The 15,199-nt window shown below is 42.9% G+C and overlaps 1 protein-coding gene across 1 annotated transcript in view; it reads left to right on the forward strand.

The window, feature by feature from the left end:
* The first annotated feature begins 535 nt into the window (after positions 1-535).
* zfand5a (zinc finger, AN1-type domain 5a) overlaps positions 536-15,199 on the forward strand; it is a 15,605-nt gene continuing 941 nt past the window's right edge. The window contains exons 1-6 of the mRNA XM_063195484.1: positions 536-683; positions 4,280-4,457; positions 5,663-5,762; positions 6,947-7,050; positions 9,017-9,148; positions 12,788-15,199. The exon at positions 12,788-15,199 is cut by the window's right edge and continues 941 nt beyond it. Of these exons, the coding sequence (XP_063051554.1) occupies positions 4,301-4,457; positions 5,663-5,762; positions 6,947-7,050; positions 9,017-9,148; positions 12,788-12,936 (642 nt within the window). The 5' untranslated portion in view covers positions 536-683; positions 4,280-4,300 and the 3' untranslated portion in view covers positions 12,937-15,199. The remainder of the gene's footprint in view (positions 684-4,279; positions 4,458-5,662; positions 5,763-6,946; positions 7,051-9,016; positions 9,149-12,787) is intronic.

Here is a 15,199-nt window from a genome sequence, read left to right on the forward strand (position 1 = left end):
CTTTCTCTACTGTCATACATCGATACTAACAGAGAATAAAGATAATCATCCTACTGGTGAATACTCATAACACTAATGACCATATCCAGAAAACAACAGCCATTTACAGGCAACAAACAAACAAACAGACAGACAAACAAACAAACACACAAACAAACAAGCACTCAGCACAGCAAGACATTCAACAACAAGATGAGATCCACAGTTTGACCTGAAGAGGCAGGCAATGCAATAAAGCTGCAAAGCAAACGTGTGCAGAAAACAACAACACATCCCCAATAGTATCGATAGGAAAGGACACTGCAGTCAGCTTTCAAACAAAGAAGGTATGCTATTCGCCATAGAAGGCTCCCTTGTTATTATGGACTGTCATAGCCCGTGAATTATTATCGTGTTTCTCCTAAAGAAAGCCCTTGCCTACTTGACCACCCCCTCCCACACAACTACGTAGGAACCAATCACGACACGTGTACCGAGCAGTGGCGTTCGCGGCCACGCCTCTTACTAAAGAAGGAAACAAACAGTGAGGCTGAAGATAGGACAGAGGGAGAGAGGGTTCATACGAATAAATCCCCGACGCTCCGGACCGAGAGAAACAAGGAGAGGACAATTCCTGTTTACAAGGAAATTTCTTCACATTTGAAGCCAAATCCGAGCTTCGTCGATATAGTTCGCATTAACAGGTATGTTCAAATGATATAATCTTTTGCTGGGGGAAATTGGTTGTCTTTTTCGTGTGATATGCCCAATTGACGTCTCTGGAAAAGGAGAACCAAGGCTGATTAATTCTATGAACGTTTAGCTGTGGTTGGCTGGGAAAAGGGTGATGTTATATTCGATGCGATTGTCACGGGGGGCTTGTTGTCTTGTTGAAAAGGAAATTGTTGGTTGGTTGTAAATCAAGTGGAATGGAGTATTTTAGCAATTTCGGTCGAGTTGGTGCTCAACCGTCACAATAGCTTGCAACCTTTGTTGAATGCTGCATCTGGCTAGCCAAGTCATCAAGTGGACGGGTGGGTCCTCCTGGTAAACAAAGTCTGTCAAGTTGTCACCACCTCTAGAAAGATCACAAGCCCTCGAACGTGACCAGCCACGGGAAGCACACAGCACGGGACGTACCCGAGCTTTCGCGTGTAGAGCTAGAGCTATGCCCACTGCCACATCTTGTATTGCTGTGAAAGCCAAATCTGCTATTTAAAAATACTCGGTTAATTCGAAGGTCGTATTATGTAACGCTTAATACAAGGATTGAGTGCCTTCGTTGTTTTTCAACAACCCCCCTCTCTACACAACCTTTCCGAAATCTAATTCAGGGTAGGACCAACAATATGAGACGTGTGAAAAGCGACACAACTAGTTATACATCTGTAATGGGTTTATAGGCGTTGGTGCAGTGAGTAGGTAGCAATTTATTACTAAACTGAATAGTTTGACTTGTGCTTACCAACGTTATATAGATTGGATCGGTTGGATTTGTCGATAGCTATGCTGGTATCCTGGAATTAAAAGTCTGCTTCAAGCGGTCTTTGATGAGAACCATGTTATTCACATTCTGTGATGTCATGCCAAGCTAACCTCGGTTAGCATTGTGGACAGATAGCCTTCTGTGGATGACGTGATGATCATCATTACTTACAGTCATGTGAAGCTGAAGACAGACCCACGGATTTTTAATTCAAACGAACCACCCACTTTGGCAGTAATTCGCCTAAACAATGCATCTACATACACAAATATAGCACTGTCGTACCTGTGAACTCGATGTTTCTCATCCAAGAGTAAAGCTCTTGATCCCTACTACCCTGCTGCTATCTCGGGATTATTATTAGGCTAGCAAGAGGAAACTGAATAAATGGCAAATGCTTCTGGGTCCGTGTACCATTCGTTCTTTTGTTTTTCGATTCAGAACCAAATAACAAAAAACGAAAAAACGGCTGGTTATTTCATTATTTCGTTTTAGTGAAAAACGAAAAAACAAATTTTGACCTGTATTTCCAAATTTTATTTTCTACTTCATTTCAAAATAACGCCAATGGAAAAAAAGGTTGACGTGCTATTTTTATTTTTTGATATTTTCATTTCTCGGCCGCATGTACCCCGGAAGTTATAGCCTACAAGCCGACCTCGATTAAATAGGTTAAAATCATAACTAAATCCATACTGGATGTTGTCAGAAGAGGTGTTTTGAAACATATATGTGAAATCTCAGTCTAAAGCAAATCCAAACGACAATATTTTTTATGAAAATGTATCAGAAAAGCTTTCATGTCCTTCTACATGGCCTGACGCGCCTTGCCTCTGTCCATGGTGCTGAAATCGCGGCACCAAAGATTCTTTTAATTCTAACGTCTCTGCGGCATTATGTGTGAAGCACGTTACAGTTTCATGAGTGAATACGTACAGACAGTCTACAAAAGACCAAACAATACAACCAAACAATACTGTTGTACCCTTTGCCGACATAAGGCTCTCACATGCACGTCACAAAACAATAATCCACGCGGCGGGACCATTTTGATTATATTCCTTCCAAGAAATGCCAAAATGACACAAAACTCAGTAATTTGCATTGTCCGTAATTATACCAAACTAAAACAAAAGTATACACGTAGAAGATAGTCCACGTTACAAAACTTCAACAAAAATGCGAGCCATAGCCTATCACAAATGAAGGCCATCCAAAATGCTGGTTTACAGTAAAATAAATGGAGGCAATTACCACAAAATCAATAGCATCAGTTTTACACTGGAAAATGAAATATGAGCTAAAACTTCACCCCCTCTCATCAGTACAGTAGGCTACATTTCTGAGTAGCTCTAGGTGCGATCATTCTCTCTGGCATTTGCAGCTGGTGCAGCCCTTGTATTGCACTGCGAGCTGTCCACGTGTGTGGTGCTAGGTGAAATGTGCACTGGCAGCACTCATCGTTGAGTTTGGGAGATGTCTTTAGTGGGAGTATTTGAATGTGTAAAAACACGTTGAACACAGTTAGCTTTGGGAAGAATAGCCTTGCGCCCTATTTGTAAGCCGATGCGTTTTGTTTCACCGTCGTACTTGCATCAGCACATTACACTTGCCAAAATAACGTTGATGTGGTGCTGACATTTTACCGAAGTCTAATATCTCAACCAAATCGGGAGTAAATTGAATTATATTAAAGTCTCTCAACATGGCTTGCCATTCCATGAGGGATAAGGAGAATGCAGCTCACACACGCGTTCCTTTGATAGATGCCTGCTGTGTTAAGTGCTGCGCACGCATTGTGTAGGTTTAGAAAAATGACAGTGATCATATCCAGGTCAAAATTACTAACAGGAAAAGAGGGACAATGACAAAGGGAATGAATTTGCCAGGAAGACCGATTTTATTTGGCAAACTAGAGACTTTCTAGGGTTCATGACAAAATAATGCTTGGCATTAGATCTGATGGCTAGTGGGGAAAACGTCAGAGGGCAGCTATCTCCACATTGTTCCATAAGACAGCTTCGCTGATAAGCCTAGCTAATAGCTGTAGTAAGCCGACAAGACACCAAAACAGTGTTCGGTGGTCGTTGTCTATTACAAAACTGTTAATAAAACCTCGGGTCTTCAGGTAGCCTAGGCCTACGACATTTAAAACTATGTCAGTCGTGCGCGCTGTCAAATGAGAGCCACGAGAAACGCGGTGGAGCGCAACATCGTCCTGTGTTTCGCAACATCGCCAACGGCAGTGGCAAACGCTAGTACTTCCGGGGCACATAAGGCTGAGAAATGAAAATATCAAAAATAAAAAATAGCACGTTGGCTTTTTTTCATTGGCGTTGTTTTGAAATGAAGTACAAAATACATTTTGGAAATTCAGATCGAAATTTGTTTTTTCGTTTGTCACTAAAACGAAATTATGAAATAACCAGCCGTTTTTTCGTTTTTTGTTATTTGGTTCTGAATCGAAAAACAAAAGAACGAATGGTACACGGACCCTTCTCCCCCAGACATTAAGCTAGTCTTCCATTTCCTCGTAGTGAAATGCTAAGTCCCTATTGGCATCGTTAAACAAGCACTAAAACATTTCGGTTCCGACATGAACCACAGGGCTAGAACTAAGCTTAATCTCTCCATCGATTTTCACATTATGCCTGGTGTGTAGCATTTCTGGCAGGAAATACGAAGTGGTTCTTCTACTGGCGAGTCAGGGAGAGTGAAGTTGATGGGAGAGTTGGTAGCCTATCGAAGCACTCCCGACTCGAGTCATAATCAAATGGAGCAGCCGTTGTAAAACTGCACTTTCCATCGTTGCAGATCGACCTCTTTACCTCAGCGATGGCTCAAGAGACGAACCAGAGTTCCTTGCCTATCCTGTGTACCATGGGCTGCGGTTTCTACGGTAACCCCAGGAACAATGGCATGTGCTCCGTTTGTTACAAGGAGCACCTGAATCGACAGCAGAGCAGCGACCGCAGTCCAATGAGTCCTTTAGGTAAGTAGTTCTAGAGCAGTGGTTCCCAACCTATGGGTCGGGACCCAACCAGTGGGTCACCAAAGATCCACAGGGGGTCGCGAAGCCCTCTTGATTTTAAGGGGTTTCATTTTAAATATCATATATAGCCCATGTTGAATAAATGACAAAGCATTTAACTAATATATGCATAGAAGCAACAAAATGTTAGTGCTATTAAACATTTATTCTATATTTGACCGAAGACGAATTGAGGAATAAAATGACAAAAATGAGTTTTCGCAGGAAACAGAGGGTATCATGTGACTTCCTCTTGTGCAGGCGCTCACGCGGTTGGGTCACCAAAGCTGACAATAGTAAAAACATGGGTCCCTGAAGAAAAAGGTTGGGAACCACTGCTCTAGAGTGTTGCTTAGCTGCTATTTTTAAGTTCCTTTGTACAAACATTCTTTCAACCTATGAGTGTGTCTGTCTTTGTCATTCCAGCGGTAAGGCACACACGTCATTTGCTCACAGTAATCTGACTTTATGAAATCAAGTCGTATTTACCTGGGAAAGAGTTCTTTTTTCAGTATATCTGCCCCTGTTTGGACTAATTGAGTTTTCTGCATGGGAAGCCTAATGGGTTTATTCATGTCTGTGATTGAATCAGCTGATGCCAAACCTCTGGGTCGTAACCAGGTCACAGAAATGGTGTGTGTGTGTGTGTGTGGCAGTGTGGTTGACAGGGCAACACCAAACTCAGGATGGGATTGTTAGGGGACTTCAGCAAGTCTTCCACCCTAGTACATGGAGGAAAAAACAGTGGCTCACTTTCACTTTCAGTGAAGTTTATTGTTGATTGCTAGACCACCATGGAGATTAGATTCTATTGTATTGTCATTACATATGTACGAATAGGTAATGATTATAAATCAATTATTACAGACATTACTCAGATGACTGATTGAACTTGCATGTCTAAAAAAAACTCCAAATGTGCAATCACAACATTTATTTCCACTCAGGGGCAGCCATGGCCTAATGGTCAAGGAGATTTAGATCAGATGGTTGCAAGTTCGAATCCCAGCCTTCCACTCCCTACCTCACTCCATGTTTTAAGTGTCCTTGAGCAACACATCGCTCCAGGGACTGTAACCAAAACCCTGTAAATAATAACTGTAAGTCGCTTTGGATAAAAAGCATCAGCTAAGTGTAATGTAATATGTAATGTCATTTCCACCCAGGTGCAGCTGGCAGTCCGTCAGCAGAGGCCATCCAGAGGCTAGAGGCCAGCCTCAGCAAGGTGGAGCCCCCACCCATGGCCAGGGCAGACTCGCCCACTGAGTAAGTGTCCTATCATATGTACTGGTGTAGCCCCTTAGCAGGCACCGTACTGCCACTGTGACGTTGTCACTGAAAACACTTTACTGTACTGCACCACTATGACAATGCACAGGGCCTTTAGTAATGCATTCGACATGGTCATTGCCATTCTGCTAACAGCAAGTTTATAACAGGGGTAATGTCTTAAGGGAGTAAGTGACGTGTCCTATCATATGAACTGGTTTAAGTGAAAGTCAAAACATACTGTGTCAAAAACAAACAGGAAATCTGAGTGCATCTGGGTCTTCACCTTTTTTCCTTGCTGCTCAAGTGTAGGGGCTCTCAAACTTGTTCCAGGAAGAGAAAATCTGAGGCACTCAAGGTTACATTTTTTTTAACTATTTATTTGTATGCAATGCCTACGCGTTATGGCCTGAACGTGACAGTTTTTTAACCTGACTTAATGGGTGATCTGGCTGTGTCAGGTTAAAAAGTCAGGCTAACACTTTTTTAAGCATACAATTGAAATTACGTTTGACCTGACCAGATTGAATCAGGAAATTGCAATACGCAGAGGCACGTCACTTTATCATGACGTAAGAAGGCAGTATCGTGATCACCCTTTCAAAGTTTAGTCCAGAAAAACATCCACATGATATGATATGATAGTGCTTTGAAGCTTCAAAACATTATCATTGTTATTTTTAAACTTTTTGAAATTATGAGTAGGTTCTTGTAACTTTTTCTACCTATTAACAATCATCAAAAGGATACATTTAAAGAATCGTGGGGTGTATCGAACCGTTGGTCAAAAATCATGATATGAACCCAATTGTGAGTTGAGTGTATCGTTACAGCCCTAGCCGGAAACTATAAGTAAATAATCAGCAAGATGCTTTGGTGTAGCTGGCATTTGCTGGATTTCGGAGGTGACTGTGGGACAGAGTACCAGAGGAAGTGTGTGCTGTGTGTTTTTAATGTGGTCTCCTGCTGTGCCTGATCTAGTTTTCTTGCTTTCTCTCTCTCTCTCTCTCTCTCTCTCTCTCTCTCTCATCCTTTCTTACTCTGTCTCTCTCCCTAAACACTCTCTCTCTCTTGCACTTGCTCTTTCTCTGTCCTAATTTGGTGTGTGTGTGTGTGTGTGTGTGTGTGTGTGTGTGTGTGTGTGTGTGTGTGTGTGTGTGTGTGTGTGTGTGCGTGTGTAGAAGTGTCCCATCACCCTCTCTACCAGTGACACAGCAGATGACTGAGATGAGCATCTCTCGAGAGGAGAAGGCCCCCAGCCCCAAGTCAGAGCTCCCAGAACCAGGTACGCCACCCGACCTTGCATTACATTACTGTGCATTACAGCAACCCATTACATTACATTACTTTTGGCAGACGCTTTTAACCACAGCTACTTACAATCCAGGACGTAATCATAGCGTAGCCTACAGTACATACAGTAGAAGTGCACAGGAACTATGCAGAACAATAAGCGCAGATCTGCGCCAATTAGGGCATGTTTTTACATTACTATACACTGCATTACATTGCATGACATTTACATCACCCTGAAATCAGAACTTCCTGACAGTTATGTTATGTTACATGGCATTACATTATAATGCATTGCATTACATTACATTGCACCACATAACATGATGTTACATGAGATGACGTCACCCCAAGGTCAGCTCCCAGAGGCAGGTACACATTACATTGCATTTAATTAGACTACATATGCAACTTACATTGTGTTACAACCAGGGCTCTAAATTAACACCAACCAACCTGCTAAATTTCAGTTTGGCTGGTAGAAAAGACCAGCCTGCTAGCAACTTTGACCCATTAGTGAGTGTGTGTTTGGCTAGTAAGATTAACATCCACTAGCCATTTTGTCTGGTGATGAAAAAAGTGAATTTAGGGCCCTGGGTACATTGTATTATGTAGCAGACATCACATGAAAATGTATTACATTTAGCAGACAATTTTATCCTAAGTGACTAGCGAAGGAGGAGGTGAGGAGGAATACAAAGTGTGCATTAGGAGGTGTAATAAGGTCAGAGAAGTTTGCAAACTTAAGCTGATTGAGTTGATTGTGTGCATAAGAATCCTGTGGCTTATTAACTGCATATAAATGTCATTTATATCACCATAAATAGCACATTATATAGTACCACCATCACACTCTGGTATACATGGATGCAGTGATGTTACATTACATTACATTGCATTTGGCAGACGCTTTATAACCAAAGCGACTTTCAGAGGAGGACATAATGACAGCCAACATTGTTCATACTCCATTTGTATTATTGTGATAGTTCCTAACTATGAGTATAAGTACTGCACTGCAATCAAATATTTCATGGCGGTATGTCAAGACCAAGGTTGCTGCCCTGTCCTTGTAGTCCAGACTCTCTTGAGGGCTGCTGCTTCGCTGGTGTTATTTTTGGGACCTCTTCATTGGCTCTCAGCCCCTGTCTGCAACGGCTCTCTCTCTCTCTTTCTCTCTCTCTCTCTCTCTCTCTCTCTCTCTCTCTCTCTCTGTCTCCACGGCCCGGCCGACAGACAGGCACTTTACTAAGCTGCTCTGAAGTAGGCAGGGTCGGAAACCTCAGCAAGGTGCACGTGGCGTACGCAGGGCAGGCCACCTTTAGTGCAGAGGCTCAGAGTCTCAGCTCAGCCAAAACTATTCACCCTCAGACAGACTGATAGACAGACTGACGGCTCAGTAAATCCCCCTCTCAGAAGGAGCATGAAATGTGGATGTAATGCTCTCTGCTGCGTTTGCCACATCTCCTCTTTAAAAGGAATGGACTTTTAAGTTTGTCTGACTTCCCACTTTGCACACACAAACATATGAAGAGTTTCGTTGGAAAATGACGTAAATGCCATTTTTTGACTTTTGCATTCCATTATTGGAAATGACTGTTCAAAGCCAAATGTGTGAATTGTTACCATTCAAATATGTTTAAAGCATACTTTTTAAGCCTATATGAAATGCATTATACAAAGCAATCCAATGCAAAGGCCAATACAACAATGTCAATCTCCCCAAAAATTCCCAAAATGGATAGACTTGTCTTGCAAGAAACTCTTCAACCTAGGCCGGACCACAACAGCACACAGCCTATATACCGTACGACACCAGAATACGTTTGCACTGTCCCTTTCGAAAATGAAATTATAAACTTAAAATAAAGGCAGCCATAGGCAAAGGCCTACAATAAATAAATAAACGTGTGTAACCCAAATGTTGTTGGTTGGTGTGTGTTGTTTCCCTTCCCCAGTTGTCACCCAGCCCAGTTCCTCCTCCAGCCTAACCCTGGTGGCCCAGGCCCCCGATGACAGCAAGACCCCCGAGCTGCCCAAACCCAAGAAGAACAGGTGCTTCATGTGCCGCAAGAGAGTCGGACTGACAGGTGAGTGCAGCGCCGGGGCTACTTGGAACGGCTTGGGGGGGTGCATTTCTCAAAACCATAGTTGCTAACTATCTTAGCAGCTTTGTTGTTTGCCATGCAATTTCCCATTGATAACGATCTTATCAAAGTTTCTAACTGACTAACAACTACGCTTTCGAGAAACGCACCCCTGGTTTGGTTTGGTGTTAGAGTGGACAGTAGAGTAGAACTCCTGGTAACACTATAGCCCGTTAAGACACGGCGTTACATATTTGCTGTTACCAGAACGGCATTTAACAACATCGACATTTCACCTTGAGTTAAGTAATTGTGTTTTGCTTTCTCCTGTTCTCCCAACAATTTTCTTGTGTCTGGTGATGTTTCTTCTACTTCCATAATTTAGCAGGTATCATTGAACCAAATCGGAACCAGGGCCTAAAAAAAATAATGTTTTGGTTCCGGTTGCCGACCGACCCTATCATTTTTTGTGCGACCCAAAATATTTTTTTTGACTTTTTGGAATCCTCAAAAAAATATCGATGTTTTTTGGAGGGTTGTTTATATAGACAAGACACAACACGTTTCTTCATTCCCATAACTCGCCATCTCTCACTTTCTACCTGCCTGTAAGTTACTGAATTTGCATTGCATGACTATCCACATATAGGAGCAACATAAGCGCGCGCCACAAGTGCCGCCCGGCTTGATATTATAAAACCCCAAATGTCACTGCAGAGTTGCGCACCTATCGGTCATGTTGTTGGCTAATTATTATGCTACACCATGCTAATTGGTAGTCGTTGTAGCTCGTAAGTTTTTAAATTACTTGCCTCACAGCGTTCTTGCAGACTAATAGGCTACGATGTAGTTTGGGAAACTGGCGAAAATGCCTGTCAAATGATAAGTCAATCGCCTTACCTCAACACCCGACACGGACACAGCCTGACCACCCGCCTCGAAATGCAACACACAGAAAACATTATGAGTATCCACGATTTTTGAATGTATTGATATTGTCTCGTCGTATTAGAAAAGGGCTTCCATTCAGTCACGCTGCATGTTGGACGAGATGCATAACTCCTTACAGCAATTCTAAAGTAGCACTGTATCAATAGCTTGTAATTGTAAAATAAGTTAATACGAGAGAAGGGAAATGTTTTGCCCAAGTTTCCCTTCATTCTTTCATTTACCGCAAGGCCTTGTTAACCAAGAAGTCCGTTGGCCCGAGCCCGTTATTTTCTTGCTCTCTCTCTGCTTGTCCCTCCACCATCGCGCAGCAGCAGGGCATCTGTCACTGTCTCACTCTCCGCGCCTCCTCCAAATAATGAAATAGAAATTAACGATGATGTCGCCACAAATAGCCTACGACTGTTCGATGAAGACATAGGACTACTACAGTTGCCTACAATAATGATTTAATGGCAATGACGATGTTGTCCCTCGATCACCCTTCATCAACATTCATATCGCCTCAGGCGTCTACATCCTCGCGTAAAACAAAAAAGTGTGTAGGCCTACATAGAATGTTTCCAAGCCAGAACCTTCATCCCAAGGAAAATATGGTCTACAACCGATGATGGGACGGAATTACAAAAAAAAAGAAAACGGGACATAGCCTACAGGAGCTAAAATAGCAGTGTCAGGCAACTGGCAGCTGGACAGGTATTGCCAGAAACGGTAGGCTGTATGATCATATCCTCATTTCGGTGACGGTCAGTATCTTGGCTCATTAATACTTATTATATTTCATTGTAGCTTTAGCAGGCCACACTCCACTATCGTCATTGGCATTGTTCAACAAAGTTTATGACGAAATCTGGCGCATATGGAGGGTTGGGTGGGTCGGACATAAAAAAAAAAAATTGAAGAAAAAAAAATTGGAAAATTTTTTTTTTTTTCGACCGACCCATGACCAAACCTGACAACCAACCGGAACCAAACTCTTATTTTTCTTTGGCCCAGCTAGCTGCTATACATGCCAGTTCAAACGGTTTTCTGTTATTTTCCCTCAATGGTGGAATAAGCTAGCAGTTGCTACAACAGCAGGGTCATCCCTCTCAACCTTCAAGAAGCTAGTGAAGACTCGTCTCTTCCAAGAGAGCTTCCCTGCATAACATAGTAACTAACTCTACTCACCTCTGATCATGGGTACTAACCTGCACTACATCTCGTAGGTCCTCCACTACTTTCTGCTCTCCATTACTTGTATACTGCTGTACTCTGTACTGACCCCTTACTCTGTACTTGCTTCAATGTCCTCCTTGTAAGTCGCTTTGGTCAAAAGTGTCTTGTAGCCCCTTAATGCACGCCGTACCTCCAGTGGCACGCTGTAATAGTCATTGAAAAGTTAAACTACCATAGTACTACAATACTATGCCATAACACAGGGCTTTTAGTAATGCACTACGACTTGGTCATTGCCATTCTGGTAACAGCAAATTTATAACGCCTTGTCCTAACTGGCTAAATGTAATGTAATGTAACATGCTAGCGGGAATGCACAAGTTGTGTCGCCAGACTCAGATGGCTGGAAGAACAGGAAATGAGATGGGAAATGGGCATATTCCCAGAATTGGTGGCGTGGCGCTTTAATTGAAAGGAAGGGTTGGAAGCGCTGGGGTGGGTTAGTTGGTTGTAGAGTAGAGTAAGGATAGACCGATATATATATCGGGCCGATATTTACATTTTTTAAATGTATCGATACGCGTGTGGTTTTGGCCGATACGCAATATTTATTATTTTATGTCATTCGGGTTTTTTTAAAAGCACCAAGACACTTTATTTTTTTATTACTTGATTGTTAGACATTACTTGATTGTTGGTGTTGGTGATAGTGGGTGTTTAAATTTTACCACTTCTACCTCAATTTGATCATGTTAAAGGAATGTTTATTTTTTAACTTGAGACCAGGAATATTTGTCATTTTTTAACCTTTCTTTTAACCCATATCGGCCCCAAATATCGGAAATCGGGTATCGGCCAAGGGTGATGAAAAAAAAAACAGTATCGCATCGGCCATTAAAAAACCTGTATCGGTCGACCCCTAGAGTAGAGTTAGGTGGATGCTTTACTAGGGGTCGGGTTGTCCAGAAGGTTATGGGAGCTTGTTTGTTGTCTCCTGAGAGTATTTGTTTCTCCTTTTCATATTATTACGTTTTGTACAATGACAAGCACATTCATTATTATACTGTAAGAACATCTAGCTTCATTACTCTGTATAATATTGCACTCAATTATTGCAATTATCCAAAGATTTTATCCAAAACGACTTAATTATGGGGACATAACAAGCTTTGATGATACGTAGAAAGAACGTAGACCAAACTCTCACTCTCTCACAAGTATCTCACTCACTCAAAGGCATAATAATACCAGTGCTGCCAGAGTACAAGGAGACTTGTCTCATTGTAGATGTATGTACGTAGTTAGCATTGCACACGTGTCTACTGACAATCAAAGGCATTCTTTTCTGGTGAATGGTGACTAGATTTGTCAGGAATGGAAAAAGTGTTGGAGAAGACGAGTCTTCACAAGCTTCTTAAAGGTCGAGAGGGACAGCCTTCCTTCTGTAACAATTGGTAGCGGGTACAGGACATACACCACATATCTGACTTTCTTTCTTTCTTTCTTCCTTTGTTTCTGTTCTTTCTTTCGCCACAGGTTTTGACTGCCGGTGTGGGAACCTGTTTTGTGGGCTGCATCGATACTCCGACATCCACAACTGCACTTACGACTACAAGGCAGAGGCGGCGGCCAAGATCCGCAAGGAAAACCCAGTGGTGGTCGCCGACAAGATCCAGAGAATATAAAGAAGCCTCTCTATCTGTCTTATGTGTCTGCCAGGCTCTCGCTCGCTACCCGCTATGGAGAACGTTGGGAACTTTGAACTGAACACTGGCGCTGGTGTGGCTGAAATGGACATTTCGCTTTTTGTTTTCTTTCGTTTTTTTGTTTTTTGTTTTGTTTTGTGTTTTAATCAAGTCGACTGCGAGGAAAGGAAAACTAACTTTGAGAGAGTGTGCATGAGCTGAGGTTTTGGTTTTTTTTGGTCGGAGGTTTTTTTTTGTTTAGTTTTATGTTTGTTTTGTCCACGTCCTCTTCCCATGGTGTGCTTGTGTGATGACTACCGTATGATTTTTTTCCCGTTTTAAACCATAGTCGTTATTTCCTGACACGTTGCAGTTGGCCAGGACACTTTCCTGCAAATGGATGGAAAACTGGAACTTGGATGGAAGATGGAACTTTTATCCCTCACCTGCATTCCGAAGCGGAATCTTGATTGAGGGGTGGGAGGAGTCAGAACGCAAGGGGGAGCGGCCAGAATGCCCTGTGTGCCAAAAGCGCAGATGCTTCACCAGTGGAATCCGTGCAAAACAGGAAGTAGCAGGAAGTGGAACCAGACTGGCTCCAGACGCTGCACCTTGCGCTCCTCACACCCTTCACATCCTCCGTTACTTTGGTCTGGCTGCTCCAGGATTGGACTACAGTACTGTGTGTGTGCTGCTCCGGTACAGCGATTTTTTTTTTCATCCGTCAGTCAAGTGTCCGAGGTCATCTTTGCAACGTCAGAGGGTGTTGGAACGCCTGAATGTGAACCTGTTTATCGCTCTCTCTTGCTCTCTCTCTCTCTCTCTCTCTCTCTCTCTCTCTCTCTCTCTCTCTCTCTCTCTCTCGGAGCACATCTTTTCTTGCCCTGGCAAGGCAGGTCGGTGGACAGTAGCTCCCTGTGTCTGCCAGTTAAGTGCTTAGTGGCGCCTGTCCATATTTAATCGAGCTATCGCCGCCCCCGATGGACGGACGGACGGACACACGGACGGCTTTCCCCGAAGAGCTTAATGCCTCAGCCACGTCTGCCCGTTTGAAGACCTGCGCTGAGGCAAAGCTCTGTTTTAGACGAATGATTGAATTGAGAACTATTGCCCGAAGCAAGGGCGTGGGGAGGTGTTTTGGATTAAGAAACAAGCATACAGAAAAAATGGAAAACTTTTAATTCTGTGAAGATGCTGTTGCAGGATTCATGTTGTTTAAGAATAACCTTCAAAATGTTCAGTTAGGAATGTGTGGGGAACTTGGAGGTGGGAGGGGACTGGGGGAGGGGCCGGGGGTGTCATTGACAATAATCTTCATCTTAATTGTACCTGTATTTGTCATAGTTTTTTTTCCTTTGAGTGTGAGTATTACGCATATTTTGAATATATGAGCTGGTACGGTATGTAATCCTAATGTGTGAGTGTGCGTGTGTGTTTGTGTGTGTGCGTGTGTGTTTGTGTGTGTGTGCGCGCATGTGTGTGTGTGTGTGTGTGTTGTGCTGCAAGTATGCGTGCGAGAGTGCATGGATTCATGAAGCTCTTCTCCATATCATGACTCAAGCTGAATAACCTGAAGTAGGTTTGCAATGTTGGTTTGTTTGTTTGTTTGTTTGTTCATTATTAATTATGAAAGCTGTGTGGTGGGGGAAAAAACATTGCTACAGTAGTTCTTCCGTAAAGACTCCTGGGCTGTTACGAGGTCCTTCCATGCTCCATTACTCATACTCCTCATCAGGGGTGAGTTTCTCAAAAGAGAAGTTGTTAGCCTGTTAGCAACTTCGGTAGTTGCCAATGGGAAAATGCATTGAAGACAGCAAAGTAGCTCATGTAGTTAGCAACTTTGGTTTTGAGAAATTCACCCCAGCAGAGCTGGACTGGACTGGGGGAGAAATAGGGCCCGGGCACTTTTGGCCTAAAGGTGCCCGTCATAATTAGCATTGCAGAACTGACTCACCGGTGGGCCCCGCACCCATATGGGCCCCTATTATCAGAAATGTTGAAATAAAAATGTATGTTACATTTCTGAAAATAGGGGCCCTCAAAGGTGCGGGGCCCACCGGGAAATGCCCGCTATGCCAGATGGCCAGTCCAGCCCTGTTCCTCATCATCGTACCTCTGCTAGAATTTATGTGCACCCCATGAACATGAAAAAAACCCAACCTTGCTGTTTTCCTCTTGATTTATTTTTCCAACTTCTAGGGCTGAATGAAAGAACTTTACGTATGTATGTATCTTGAGTTTTACTTTCACCTGTTAGGTATAT

The sequence above is a fragment of the Engraulis encrasicolus genome, chromosome 3 (genome assembly GCF_034702125.1).
Source record: "Engraulis encrasicolus isolate BLACKSEA-1 chromosome 3, IST_EnEncr_1.0, whole genome shotgun sequence".
NCBI lineage: Eukaryota > Metazoa > Chordata > Actinopteri > Clupeiformes > Engraulidae > Engraulis > Engraulis encrasicolus.